This window comes from Dipodomys spectabilis, unplaced genomic scaffold, assembly GCF_019054845.1.
Source record: "Dipodomys spectabilis isolate Male_0828 unplaced genomic scaffold, ASM1905484v1 ptg000416l, whole genome shotgun sequence".
NCBI classification, from domain to species: domain Eukaryota; kingdom Metazoa; phylum Chordata; class Mammalia; order Rodentia; family Heteromyidae; genus Dipodomys; species Dipodomys spectabilis.
This window is the reverse complement of record NW_024871093.1, coordinates 2,066,761-2,079,235: the sequence shown is the minus strand read 5'-3', so window position 1 is coordinate 2,079,235 and position 12,475 is coordinate 2,066,761. Positions and strand designations below refer to the sequence as shown.

At 43.9% G+C, this 12,475-nt stretch overlaps 1 protein-coding gene across 1 annotated transcript in view; it reads right to left on the bottom strand.

The window, feature by feature from the left end:
• Positions 1-370: 370 nt before the first annotated feature.
• Hormad2 (HORMA domain containing 2) overlaps positions 371-12,475 on the bottom strand; it is a 32,498-nt gene continuing 20,393 nt past the window's right edge. Inside the window, exons 7-10 of the mRNA XM_042667664.1 lie at positions 8,057-8,124; positions 5,297-5,448; positions 4,254-4,598; positions 371-462 (exon numbers count right to left, since the gene is read on the bottom strand). Coding sequence (XP_042523598.1) covers positions 371-462; positions 4,254-4,598; positions 5,297-5,448; positions 8,057-8,124 — 657 coding nt within the window. The remainder of the gene's footprint in view (positions 463-4,253; positions 4,599-5,296; positions 5,449-8,056; positions 8,125-12,475) is intronic.

Genomic DNA, 12,475 nt, shown 5'->3' with positions numbered 1-12,475 from the left:
ATCCTGACAGCAGTGTGCATCTGTGCATGAGCACAGCTAGTGGCGGGGAACTCATCCCCTCCCAAGGCTCAGATGTTTACAGACTTGTCCTTGTGAGAAAATCCATCCTGATGAGGCGGAGAAGCTGGCAGTTTCTGGAAAATGAAATTATATTCCTCACTCAAGAAGTATATTAATTTTCAGGCTTTAAAATTTTTACTTCTGATAATAATACATCCATTGAAAATGAGGGGAAGTGTTTTCATATGAGCAAAGGCATTTACGACAGTACTATTGATAATTTAAAAATCAGGAATGAAAATGACTATTAGTTGGCTTTCTGTCACTATAATAAAATGCTTGAGATAATCAACTTATAAAGAAACTAGCTTCATTTTGACTCACAGTTTTCAAGGTCCTCGTCCTTGATGGCCTGTCCCTTGTGGGGACCTGCCTGGGAACAGCACACCGTGGCGGGAGCACCTGGAGAACAAAGGGTAGGGGGGAGAGGCAGGCCCTTAATCCCCTTCAACAACGGGACCCCAATGACCTAAAGGCCTCACACTAGGACCATTTCTGAAAAGAGTCCAGTACCGGCCTGAGAAGAAAGCCTTTAACAGTGGGCCTTTGGGAACATTCAATATCCAACTACAGCAACTTAAATATTTAAAAGTAGAGAAATGAGGGGCTGGGAAGGTGGCTCAGTGGTAGAGCGCTTGCCTTGCATGCCTGAGGCCCTGGGTTCGATTCCTCAGCACCACATAAGCAAAAAGAAAAAAGCCGGAAGTGGTGCGGTAGCTCAAGTGGTAGAGCGCTAGCCTTGAGCTGAAGAGCTGAGGGACAGCGCCCAGGCCCAGAGGTCAGGCCCCACAACCGGACCCAAAAAAAAAAAAAAAAAAAATAGAGAAATGATAGCATACTTAAGTGAAACAAACAAAAAAAAATAAACTTTAAAAATACAAAGATTAGGGTAGGACATATTTACAAAATTACTGTTAAGTATAAAATAAATTTACATATGCACCATGATTTAAATCATATTCAAATAAATGTGTTTATTAAAAATACTGGAGAGGAAAAAAAAGAAAAAATACCAAGGATGACACTGAAAAATGAACATAATAGCAATCGAAAGATTTGCATTACTCTTTTCTTTTTGCCAGTACTAAGGCTTGAACTCAGGGCCTTGGTGCTGTCCCTGAGCCTCTTTGTGCTCAAGGCTAGTGCTTGATCTACCTCACCACTTATGGATTTTTTGAGTAGTTTATTGGAGTTAAGAGTCTCAAGGGGACTTTTTGCCCCAGCTGGCTTCGAACCGTAATCCTCAGATCTCAGCCTCCTGAGTAGCTAGGGTAACAGGCATGAGTCACTGGTGCCCAGCTTGCATTACTTTTTAAAATTATTTTAATGTTACTATAATATTGTCTTAAAAGTTCTCCTTTCTGTGGATGGGCTTGTAGCTCAGGGTAGAGCATATATAAGGCCTGGGCTCTATGCTCAATACCAAAACATATTCTTCCTAGAGGGCCACAATCAACCCCTACTCTGCTCCCAACTGTAATTTCATCTACTGACTCTCTTTCTGCCACTTGGAATTACACAAAATAAATCAATTTGAGATATTTGAAAATGATTGTCAGTTTTAGGGCCTGGCACTCTTAGAAGATAATAGACTAGAGAGAGAATGATGTCATCAGTGAGACCCCATTAGGAGACTCAGCTCTTATTCACTAAGAAAACACTAAAGCTAAGGGCTGGTAGCTCATGGCTGCAATTCTAGCTACTAGGGAGACTGAGATTGTTGAGATTATAGTTCAACCTGGGCCAATCCTGGGTCTATCTTCCTACTTATGCTTCTTGCATAGCTAAGATGATAGACAGGTCCCAACACAGCTAGCTTCTTATTGTTGAGATAAGATCTTGTTGTGTTTTTTATTTACCCCCACCCCCACCCCCCGGGTTGGTATCTAACCATGATCCTCCTGCTCTCTACCTCCTGAGTTTCTGGCTTTATAAATGTCAGCCACCATGCCCAACCAAAATCTCATAGAATACTTGGAGTATGATGACTACTACATACAACTTCAACGAGCATGATGCTGAGGACAGAACTACAAAGAACAAAGGAAAGATTATCATCAAAGGCAGGGGTGGCGGCCTTTACCGGGAGTAGGGTGCCATGAAGAAGGGTATATGGCAAGCTATAGGATAGTAGCGATGCTCTACTTCTTAGCCTCATCAGAGAGTTTATGGATGTTTTGATTATTATTTAAATGGCACCTATTATTTTACATACTTTCCTTGATACATGCTATCTCTCAAAATAATTTTAAGTAAAGGCTCCCCAAATATATACATATGAATGTGCATGCATTTCCTGAAGGACAATAGAATGTTTGTGGACAGCATTCTAGGCTTACTAACCACTCACATGACTGTGAGAGGGAGGAACCTGCATCAGCCAAGTTCACCACCAAGCACAGATCTTCCTACACACACCTCTACTAAACCTAGGAAGTGCTACCACATGTCTACTCTAGCAACAAAATACTCCTTTACAAGCTAACCTGTTTACATTCCATTTGGCAAGAGAGAAAGAAAATGTTAATTTTGGAAAGATAAAAAAAAAAATCCAATTAAGCTAGGTAGGCACTGGTTGCTCACACCTATAATCCTGCTACTAAGGAGGCTGAGATCTGAGGATCATGGGTTGAAGCCAGCCCAAGCAGGAAATTCCATGAGATTCTTATCTCCAATGAACCAGCAAAAAGCCAGAGGTGGAGCTATGGCTCAAGTGGTAGAGTGCCAGTTTGGAATGAAAAAGCTAAGGGATAGTGTCCAGTATGGTGTGCATGTGCACACAAACACACATGTATAGACAAGTCAATTAAATTCTTAACTGTAATTCTTGTTTTAGCCTTTCCATATTACCTACATCTTCCTTGAGCGAATCAGAAGAAAAAATGCATCAAAATGTAAGGTTTTCCACTGGGCACTGGTGGCTCACACCTGTAATCCTAGCAACTCAGGAGGCTGAGATCTGAAGATCATGGGTCAAAGCCAGCCCAGCTAGGAAAATCTGTGAGACTCTTATCTCCAATTAACCACCAGAAAACCAGAAGTGGTGCTGTGGCTCAAGTAGTAAAGCACTAACCTTGAGCCAAAAGGGCTCAGGGACAGTACCCTGACCCTGAGTTCAAGCCCTATGACTGAGCAAAAAAAAAAAAAAGGTTTTCATGTCTGACATGGTAAAACACTAAGAAGATAGAATGTTGTTTGCTTCAATTATTGCTACTAATTGAGTGAAGACTAGTACTTCTTTCATTGAACTAAACATAAAGAGAGTTAAAGATCTAGAAGACACCTTTAGAAGTTACCCAGTCCAGTCCAGTTGGCTTCTTGAAGAAGGACTCAGACTATCTCACATTATCGTGCTAGTCTCCAAATACGTCATGAGAAGATTTTATAGTATCCCTTCTTGCCTAAAAACATTTTTGTCACAGACCTTGTTAATACAGTGTCAGCACAGAGTAAATACAATTATCCAGAAAGTCAGTTAATGGTATACATTCCTCTAGAATACAGTGAGGCCTCAGAAGGTCCCCAGTTCTAAGTCCTGAAGATAATGCTGGTGTGAAGAGCTCAGAGTCCTGCTTATCTACCCTACTAGCTACAACCCCCCACCCTCGGCTCTCCCCAGTGGTCTCATTCCAAAGCTTGTCTCTTTGTATGTGACAGTTGACTACCATTTTCTTTCCAGTAATCAAAGGCTAATGTATATTTCTATTGTGTGTAAATGCTTAAAATATTTTTAAGTCCTACAAATATGTTACGTATAAAACAGAAAACTTCCTTGTCAGGCACTGGTATCTCACACCTGTAATCCTAGCTATTCAGGAGGCTGAGATCTGAGGATCAAAGTTTGAAGCCAGCCAAGGCAGGAAAATCTGTAAGACTCTTACCTCCAATTAACCACACACAAAAAAACCAGGCAGTGCAACTGTGGCTCAAGTGGTACAGTGCTAGCCTTGAGCACAGAGGCTCAGGAAGAGTGCCCAAGCCCTGAGTTCAAGTCCCAGGACAAGAAAAAAAAAACACACAAGACTCCCACTTGTTCTAAATTCATGGGTATCTTAAATAAATCTATTAAATCTATTGGCAACTAACTATTCCTTTCCCTCTAGTCATAGACAATTTCTCACTCCTCCTTGAAGACTACACTTTTTGGCTAAAACCCCCTTGATGTCAGGAGTTCATTTTGTTTGTTTTTATACCTGGCATGCCCTGCTGGACTCTGTTATTGTGAGCTGCCCCGTGTTGAAATGGAAAGGGGTCCACTGTATTTAACTGAAGCAGTGGAGGCTCACCAGAACTTGGCCTTACTTGATTGCTGTACTCCTCTTCCTCCTCCTCATAGTCCAGGCCCTGATGGACGATCTCGGTCATGCTGTCCTCCGGGTCGGACACTCTGTTGGTCTCCGTGGTTACCTTTACTTTTAGTTTATGAAAGCCAGTGGAGACTACCCCAACATGCATGTTTACAGGATCCCCGTCAAACAGCAGGAAGTGTGAGTTTACGGCTTCTTTAAAGCCAGGGGGTTGGTAATCATGCGGAGTCACTGCAAAATGAGAAGGGCAAAAGTCATTAAAATAGCATTTCAACAGAGTAAGTCAGGCTGGGTACCGATGGCTCATGCCTGTAATCCTAGCTATTCAGGAGGCTGAGAACTGAGGATCACAGTTCAAAGCCAGCTGGGGCAGGAAAGTCCATGAGACTCTTACCTCCAACAAACTACTCAGAAGACGCCACAAGTGATGCTGTGTGTGGTTCAAGTGATACAGCACTACCCTTGAGCAAAAACAGAAGCTCGGGGACAGTACCTAAACCTAATTTCTAGCCTCAGGATTGGCACAAAGGAGAAAGTCAAGCTGGGTGCCAGTGGCTCACACCTGTAACCCTAGCTACTCAGGAGGCTGAGATCCGAGAATTGCAGTTCAAGGCCAGCCCAGGCAGGAAAGTCCATTAGACTCTTATCTCCAATCAACCACCAAATAGCTAGAAGTGAAGCTGTAGCTCAAGTGACAGAGCACCCAGCATTGAGCAAAAAAAGCCAAATAAGAACTCAAGGCCCTGAGTTAAGCCCCATGACCGGCGCGTGCGCGGACACACACACCCACACCCACACACACACACACATGAATAAGTCAGATCTATTTTGTGAATAAGATCAGACATCATTCAGATACTTGCAAAATCCTTCTGTTAAATAAGATAGTAGTTCAGAGCTTAGGAATTCAACTAAAGGTCTCTGCTTACCTGCATTATAATAATGGAGTTTCATGGTAAGAATCACATCGTTAGGAAGGGGTTCAAGGTTCTGCATCAGTATGTATAATTTCCGGATCAGTAGGATACTGGCTCTCTTAATATCTTCACTGCTTCCTCTACTGTCAAAACTTGTATTACTGCTACAGTCACATAAAAAACAACAACGTACTATTGAGGGGATGAAGGGGTGGCATTGATCAAGACGTATTGTCCTCATAAACTCACATGGTGAACGAAAGAACTACTTCCACACAATAAAACAGTTTAAAAAATAGCATACTTTTTCATTCTCATACAATACTGACAAACTATTCAGAAAGAATACAACTTTTGCTGGGTGCCAGTGGTTCATACCCATAATCCTAGCTACCCAGGAGGCTGATCACTGAGGACTAGAGCTCATAGCCAGCTAGGGCAGGATGGTACATGGGACTCTTATCTCCAATTAGCTACCCAAAAATCCTGGAAAGCAGAGCTGTGGCTCAAATGACACAGTGCTAGCCTTAAGTAAAAAAGCTCAGGGACAGCACTCAGATTGAGTTCAATCCCCAGGACGCCTCTCCCTCCCTCCCCCCGCAACACATGGTCAAACAATTTATGAATTAAACATCAGGACATCTTGTTGATCAGTTTTACAATGTTATTTAAGGGGTGATTGTACCTTTGGGGTTGTACGAAGAATTTCTAAGGAGCAAGTATCCCTAAAGCATTTAAATTTTAACCTCATTTTTTTATTTGGCTTTCAAATACTCATAGGCCATAGTAATGAGAACAATGGATTTGGAATTAGATGACCTGGCGTCTCATATCAGCTGTGCTGTTAACTAGCGGAATGACCTCGGTCAAGGCATTTAGACACACTCTAGGTCAGTTAGCTCATTTGTGTACACCTCTCCAAGCACATAGCCAATCAGCAACCCCGGGTCTGCTTCGCCATTCCCTCGTCTCCTTCCTCACTATTGCTGGAAGCACCATAGCTGCTAACCTAGTCTTGTTTTCCTTCATGTCTACACCAAGAACTATTTGCTACCTCACTTCCAAAATGTTCCTAGTAAAAAATCTGTCCATGACCCCCTCTAGCTTAAAATTCTTCTCTCGGGAGATCCTTCAGTTCCTTTACCCAGCAGGTATGAAGGATAGTACCTGTACAATGCTTTTCAGGTCCAGCCACACCCTCACCTCTACCTTCACCTCCACCCTCACCCACAGCTATTACCCAATTTCCTCTCAGCCCTGTGGTTTCGCATATGCTGCTCACTTCCCTTACAATCTTCTATTCTATGCTCCTTCCTCTAGTCCCTAACTTGTGTGCCACCTCTTCCAGGAAGCCTTCCCTATCATCTCTGCCCCCGACCCCAGAGTCCTTGGTCCCTAACTACTCTATGTAGGTGGTGTCAATTCATAAATGGGGTCGAGGGTAGAGATGATAGGGAAGGCTTCCTGGAAGAGGTGGCACACAAGTTAGGGACTAGAGGAAGGAGCATAGAATAGAAGATTGTAAGGGAGGTGAACAATCACCATGGCAATCATGGCCTCCAGGATGTACCTGAAAGGTCATGTTCAAGACTCCCAGCTAAACCATGCCTGTCTTTTGTTTCTAAGACATGTAATGTGCATTACCTTCTCACCTCCTTAGTATCTGAAAGATTTGGCCATTTGTTGTATTGCTTACCTCCTGGCACATATGCCTTTAAAAGAAGAGTTAATCTAGCTGTCAGTAGTACCTACATCTGAGTTTTCTGGAGGAAAGACAATTATTTTAATACAAGAAGACATGCAAAATGTGCTGTATGGTCTGAAAAGTATGATACAAATGTTAACTAATGAGGGCTAATATTTTAACTCTCATTTCTGGAATTTCCTCCTCATGTCCATGGGCTGTCTGTATGTGTTACAAGGATAATGAGGAAATGAGTCCTGGAAAGAATTCCTTGAGCTCCCTGGAGCTGAGAAAGGGAAAGGAAACATCCCGCCATGTTTCTCGTGTCCTGGCCTTGGGGACATCCGCGTCCCCTTGCAGGGCCCCACTGTCCAGTGCTGTTCACGCTCGTTTCTTCCCCTCCCTCTTCTCGTCCATCTCATCAGCAGTGCTTAGCTCTCTGTGCCTTCTGGGCTGTCCTGAAGCCAAAATCTAGTGCCAAAGGAATCAATGCCCCATCACAAAACGCCACACATGCTCACTGTTGTCTTTGTCATAAGTAAATCTCAAACTTGGAAGTTTGCTTTTTTTGTTTGTTTTGACAGTACTAGAGCTTGAACTCCAGGCCTACGCGCTGTCCCTAAGCTGTTTTGCTCAAGGCTAGCACTCTACCACTACAACCACAGTTCCAGCATTTCCAAACACTAACAATCCACTTTAAAAAAAAAAAAATGTGTGCTTGTCCTGAGGCTTGAACTCAGGGTCTGGAGGGAATGCTGTCCCTGTGCTTTTGTGTTCATAGTTAATCCTCTACCACTTGAGCCATGGCTCTACTTCTTTTTTGTTGCTGCTGTTGTTGTTGTTGTTGGGGTGCTTAATTAAAGATAAGATTCTCATAGACTTTCCTGCCCTGGCTGGTTTCCAACCATGATCCTCAGATCTCAGCCTCCTGAGTACCTAGGATTACAGGTGTAGGCCACTGGTACCCAGCTACATTCTACTTTTACAATGGGTTTTGTACTGCTTCTAATAAACAACTTTTCCCTAGACTACTAAAACTTATGTTTATCTTACTCATATATTTATTATGTCCATCAATTAAGTTCTACCTGTCAAAATCCATAGTGGCTCCGTATTTTGTGTATTTGAATTTGAACTGATATATTTCAGTCACTTTCTAGGAAAAAAAACAACAACAAAGAGAATAGTGAAAGAAATTAACTTTAAGAAGAAATCCAGAATTTTGCCTATAACAGGAACATACTTGCTGCGTGCCTTCTTGCATCATATCATTCAATTATTCAAGAGTAATATTTCTAGGTATAAAGATAACTTAGTTTCTCTTCTCTATGCTAAAATAGAGAATACTACCATTTTCACTAAAACCAAAAAAGAACAGAGTCGGTATCTGCTATATAAATAGTAGTAGACTCAGTAAAATCATTTATTCCTATAACATTTGTTGTATTGCATGTCTATGTTATTCCAGGCACTGGAGTCCCAGGGGAGGAACAAGACAGAAAAGGCCTCTGTTTCTCTGGACTCTCTAGTCTGGTCAAGGAGACAGGAAACAGATAAACAAACACTGGTGTTAAGAGCATTTCAGTGCGGTGGCCACTAAGAAATGCACTGTCTAAAAGAATACAAGGAGGAGAGCTTGGATTGGGTTTGGAGGGGCAGAGTCTCCTGAGGGGTCAATCAAGAGTGGACCTGGGGTCTGGTGCCCCAGGCATCTGACCAGCCAGGCTGAGGCTTTGTGGTAGAAGAGACTCTTCCAGGATCTGAGAGAAGACCAAGAGGCTGGAGTTAAGAGCGCCAAGGAAGAATACAGGAGATGAGGTGGTAGAGGGAGTTATAAGGCCTATTAGCCCTGATGAGGGTTGGGATTTTATTCTAAATCAACCAAAAGTCTATTAAGGGTTTACGCAAGAGAGTGGTTTACACTTTAAAAGCTCCTCATGGCTACTTTGGAGTTGAGGGGAAGTCTGGAACCTTGAGAGCAGCTGAGGGGCACTTCATTGAGAATGGCACCTGGGAAGCTGGAAGAATTGGAGAAAGATCTAGGATCTAAGGCTGCCTGTCTTGTTTCCACTCACTGCCACAGCCACGTGCTTTCCTGTTGTTAGAGGGCTGGGAATACAGAGGGACACGCTGCCTTGTGAGAGACAAATACCCGTTAGATAAAGTGACTGTCAGCGGACGCAGCTAACAACTGGGAGTACTGGCTCAGTACTGATCCTTGGCAGCCTGGGATGAGGAGGTTGATCAGAGTCTCTGAGCCTTTAACATCTGCACTGGCCCAGCTCAACTGACCTTATGCCTTAACTTGCAACTTAATCATCAGCGATCAGGTCCTGGAAATAAGGGTTCATACTGCTTAAGTCTAAGATGTTTTGCAGCTGGACAATCCATCTGAAAAATCAAGGGAAGTTCAGAAGGCTGCTGTGTGAACACAATAGGAGAGATGGATGAGATTGGAGCTGCCCACAGGGGCAGAAGGCCAGATACACAGTGTCCTCTCTCCAACAGTGCTGATTGTAACTGCCCTGTCAAGCAAACAACGCCCATTCTTCCCTGCCGGTCCATGCTTCTAAGCCACCTCGGACTCGGACTCGGACTCTGACGGACTGTGTGCTGGTGTGTGCGTGTGTGTGTGTGTGCGTGTGTGTGTGTGCTTGTGTGTGTGTGTGTGTGTGTGTGTGTGCTTGTGTGCGTGTGTGTGTGTGTGTGCTTGTGTGTGTGTGTCTGTCTGTGTGTGTGTTAGGTCCTGGGTACTGCTGTCCCTGAGCATTTTGCTGAAAGTTAGTGCTCTATCACAGCTCCACTTCAAGATTTTTGGTGGTTAAATAAAGATAAGAGTCTCACGGACTTTCCTGCCCAGGCTGGCGTTGAACTGCCCTCCTCAGATCTCAGCCTCCTGAGTAGCTAGGATTACAGGCGTGAGCCTCGGGCACCTGGCAACTTTAGCTTCTTGATGTTGCGAACATTTACTTTTTAAAGGAAAGAGATCTCTTAGCAGTTGATAGTTGCATTTTATTATTTGGTTGCTGAAGCAACTAATTAACGAGTTATATTTGTTTTACAGTCTTAATCCTTCACAACTTCAGACTGACTGCCTTATGAAGAAAGAAACATCTATAAGGGTATAGTGTCTTCCTTATACCTCACTCACAAGATCTCTCTCTTTCAGGAGGATCACCTAACAATCATGAACCTTCCAACTTCTCAATGGTTTCTCCCAACACAACACACACAGCCTGTTTCTCCCTCCACATTCCAGTCTATTAGTAAGACTCCAAGTGACACAAATCCACTGACAACTATTTTCTATTCTGTAGCAAAAAAAAAAAAGAGTTTTTGAGAATAGAAATCAGGGCTAGAGGCTGTGGCTAACACCTGTAATCCCAGCTACTGGGAGACATAGGTTCCAAGACAAAAAGGCGAAATGCAAGAGACCTCATCAGCAAATAACTAAAGCAGAAAGGGCTGAGGTGTGCTCACTTGTTTTGCAAGTGTGAAGACTGAAGTTCAATCCTCAGCACTGCCAAAAAAGAAAGGAAGAAAATACTAAGCAGCCATTCCTTTCCTAACCTGCCCCCCTCAGTGGCTTCCTCTGCCCTCAGCCTAAAATCCACCTACCGTGGCACCCACCTACACCCTGCCTACCTCCCCCCTCCCCTGCCACCTATCTCCTGCCTACCTCCCCCCTCCCCTGCCATCTATGCCCCGCCTACCTCCCCTGCCACGCTTCCTCCCTCTCACTCATGAAGCGCCAGGCTCCTGGCACATGGCACCCTTTCTGTACACAGACACCCACTTTTCCTTCCTGTTTTGGAACTCTGTAGAGCTATACTTTGGAATGTGCTCTCTCCAGTTGATAATAATATTCAGGCATTGGCATAATTGTCCATGAATCCATTCAATCGCCAGCTCTGTGAAGTAGAGATTGCTACTCTCCTCACTGCTGAGCCGGCTCGCAGCACGGTAACTATGATGCTCGCCTGCCTGTGGCACACTGCTCCCCTCACCGACTCAGTGTCAGCTCCAGCCCAGGCCCCAGAGCGAGGCTGCCTGTGGACCACCGATCCAACACAGCCCCCAGTCCTTTTTCTTACTGTTTACCTCAGCCCTGCCCAGCACACCGGCTTTCCCTTCAAAGCATTAGGACTATTTGAAATTACTTCTGCTCATTTTTGTTCACTTGTTTACTGTTTATCCTTCCTGTATAAGAATGAAAGCTTCTATGGGCTGGGAAAGTGGCTCAGTGGTAGAGCACTTGCCTTGCATGCATGAGGCCCTGGGTTCGATTCCTCAGCACCACATAAGCAAAAAGAAAAAGAAAGCCAGAAGTGGCACTGTGGCTCGAGTGGTAGAGCACTAGCCTTGAGCTGAAGAGCTGAGGGACAGCGCCTAGGCCCAGAGTTCAGGCCTCATGACTGGACCCAAAAAAAAAAAAAAAAAAAAAAAAGAATGAAAGCTTCTAGAGGGCAGGGACCTTGTCTGCCCCCAGATAGTCTGTACTTTATACTTTGGACAATGCTCAGCACATACTTACTGAATGAATAAATGTTCGGCTAATTAGGATTTCATCCTGCAAGGATGAAGCTTGCTGTTACAAGTGGGCACTGAGCACCTCCAACAGGCGCAGAGGAACAGATGGAAACATAGAACATTTGTGTCCTTGGGATGTTCCCGAATCTGTCTGTCCCAAGCCAAGGCTCTCTAGAATGCATTTACATTGGTTTCCGTGTCTCTTTAATCACTATCTACCTTGTTAGTGTGGCCTGCCCCACAGAAGCATCGTAGAAAGCGGTGGCAGCAAAGCCAGTGAGCTTTGTAAAGCTCATCAGCACTCTGCTCTAGGCTGACTGCTTTCAGCAGCTCATCTCTTTCAAGACATGGGACCATTAGAGCAAACTGTCAGGTATAAAAGGACCACAACAAAGGAATAGAAGCAGTGCCCCAACTCTATTGGCCTCTGACCTGTGATTTAAGCCAGAGGCTCTTAACTGTACTCTTCACAAGGGTGCTGCAAATATTAACTTTTAATCCGTGTACCATATATCATACATATATTCATATACATACATACATATATAATGTTTTGTGCTAGTACTAGGGCTTGATCTCAGGGACTGAGCATTGTCCCTTAGCTTTCTCACACAAGGCTGGTGCTCTACCACTTCTAGCTTTTTGCTGGTTAATGGAGATTCAAAACTTTCCTGTGAAAATTGGCTTCAAACCACAATCCTCAGATCTCAGCCTCCTGAGTAGCTAGGATTAAAGGTGTGAGCCTCTGTCTCTTGTCTCCAAATATATTTTTGCTTCAGCTACATATTGTCATTGTTATTGTTTGTGCAAATTTGTTTAGGGCAGGATGTACATCTAGGGCTACGACTCAAGTGTTTGGCACAGTCTCAGACCATGCTGAGGACCGTGTGTGAGAACACTGTTCTGAGTGTGAGTACACGCGAGAATGCGATTGAGAGCGGGCAGTTGCGCCAGTGTCTTAGTGATGAATGGCAGCT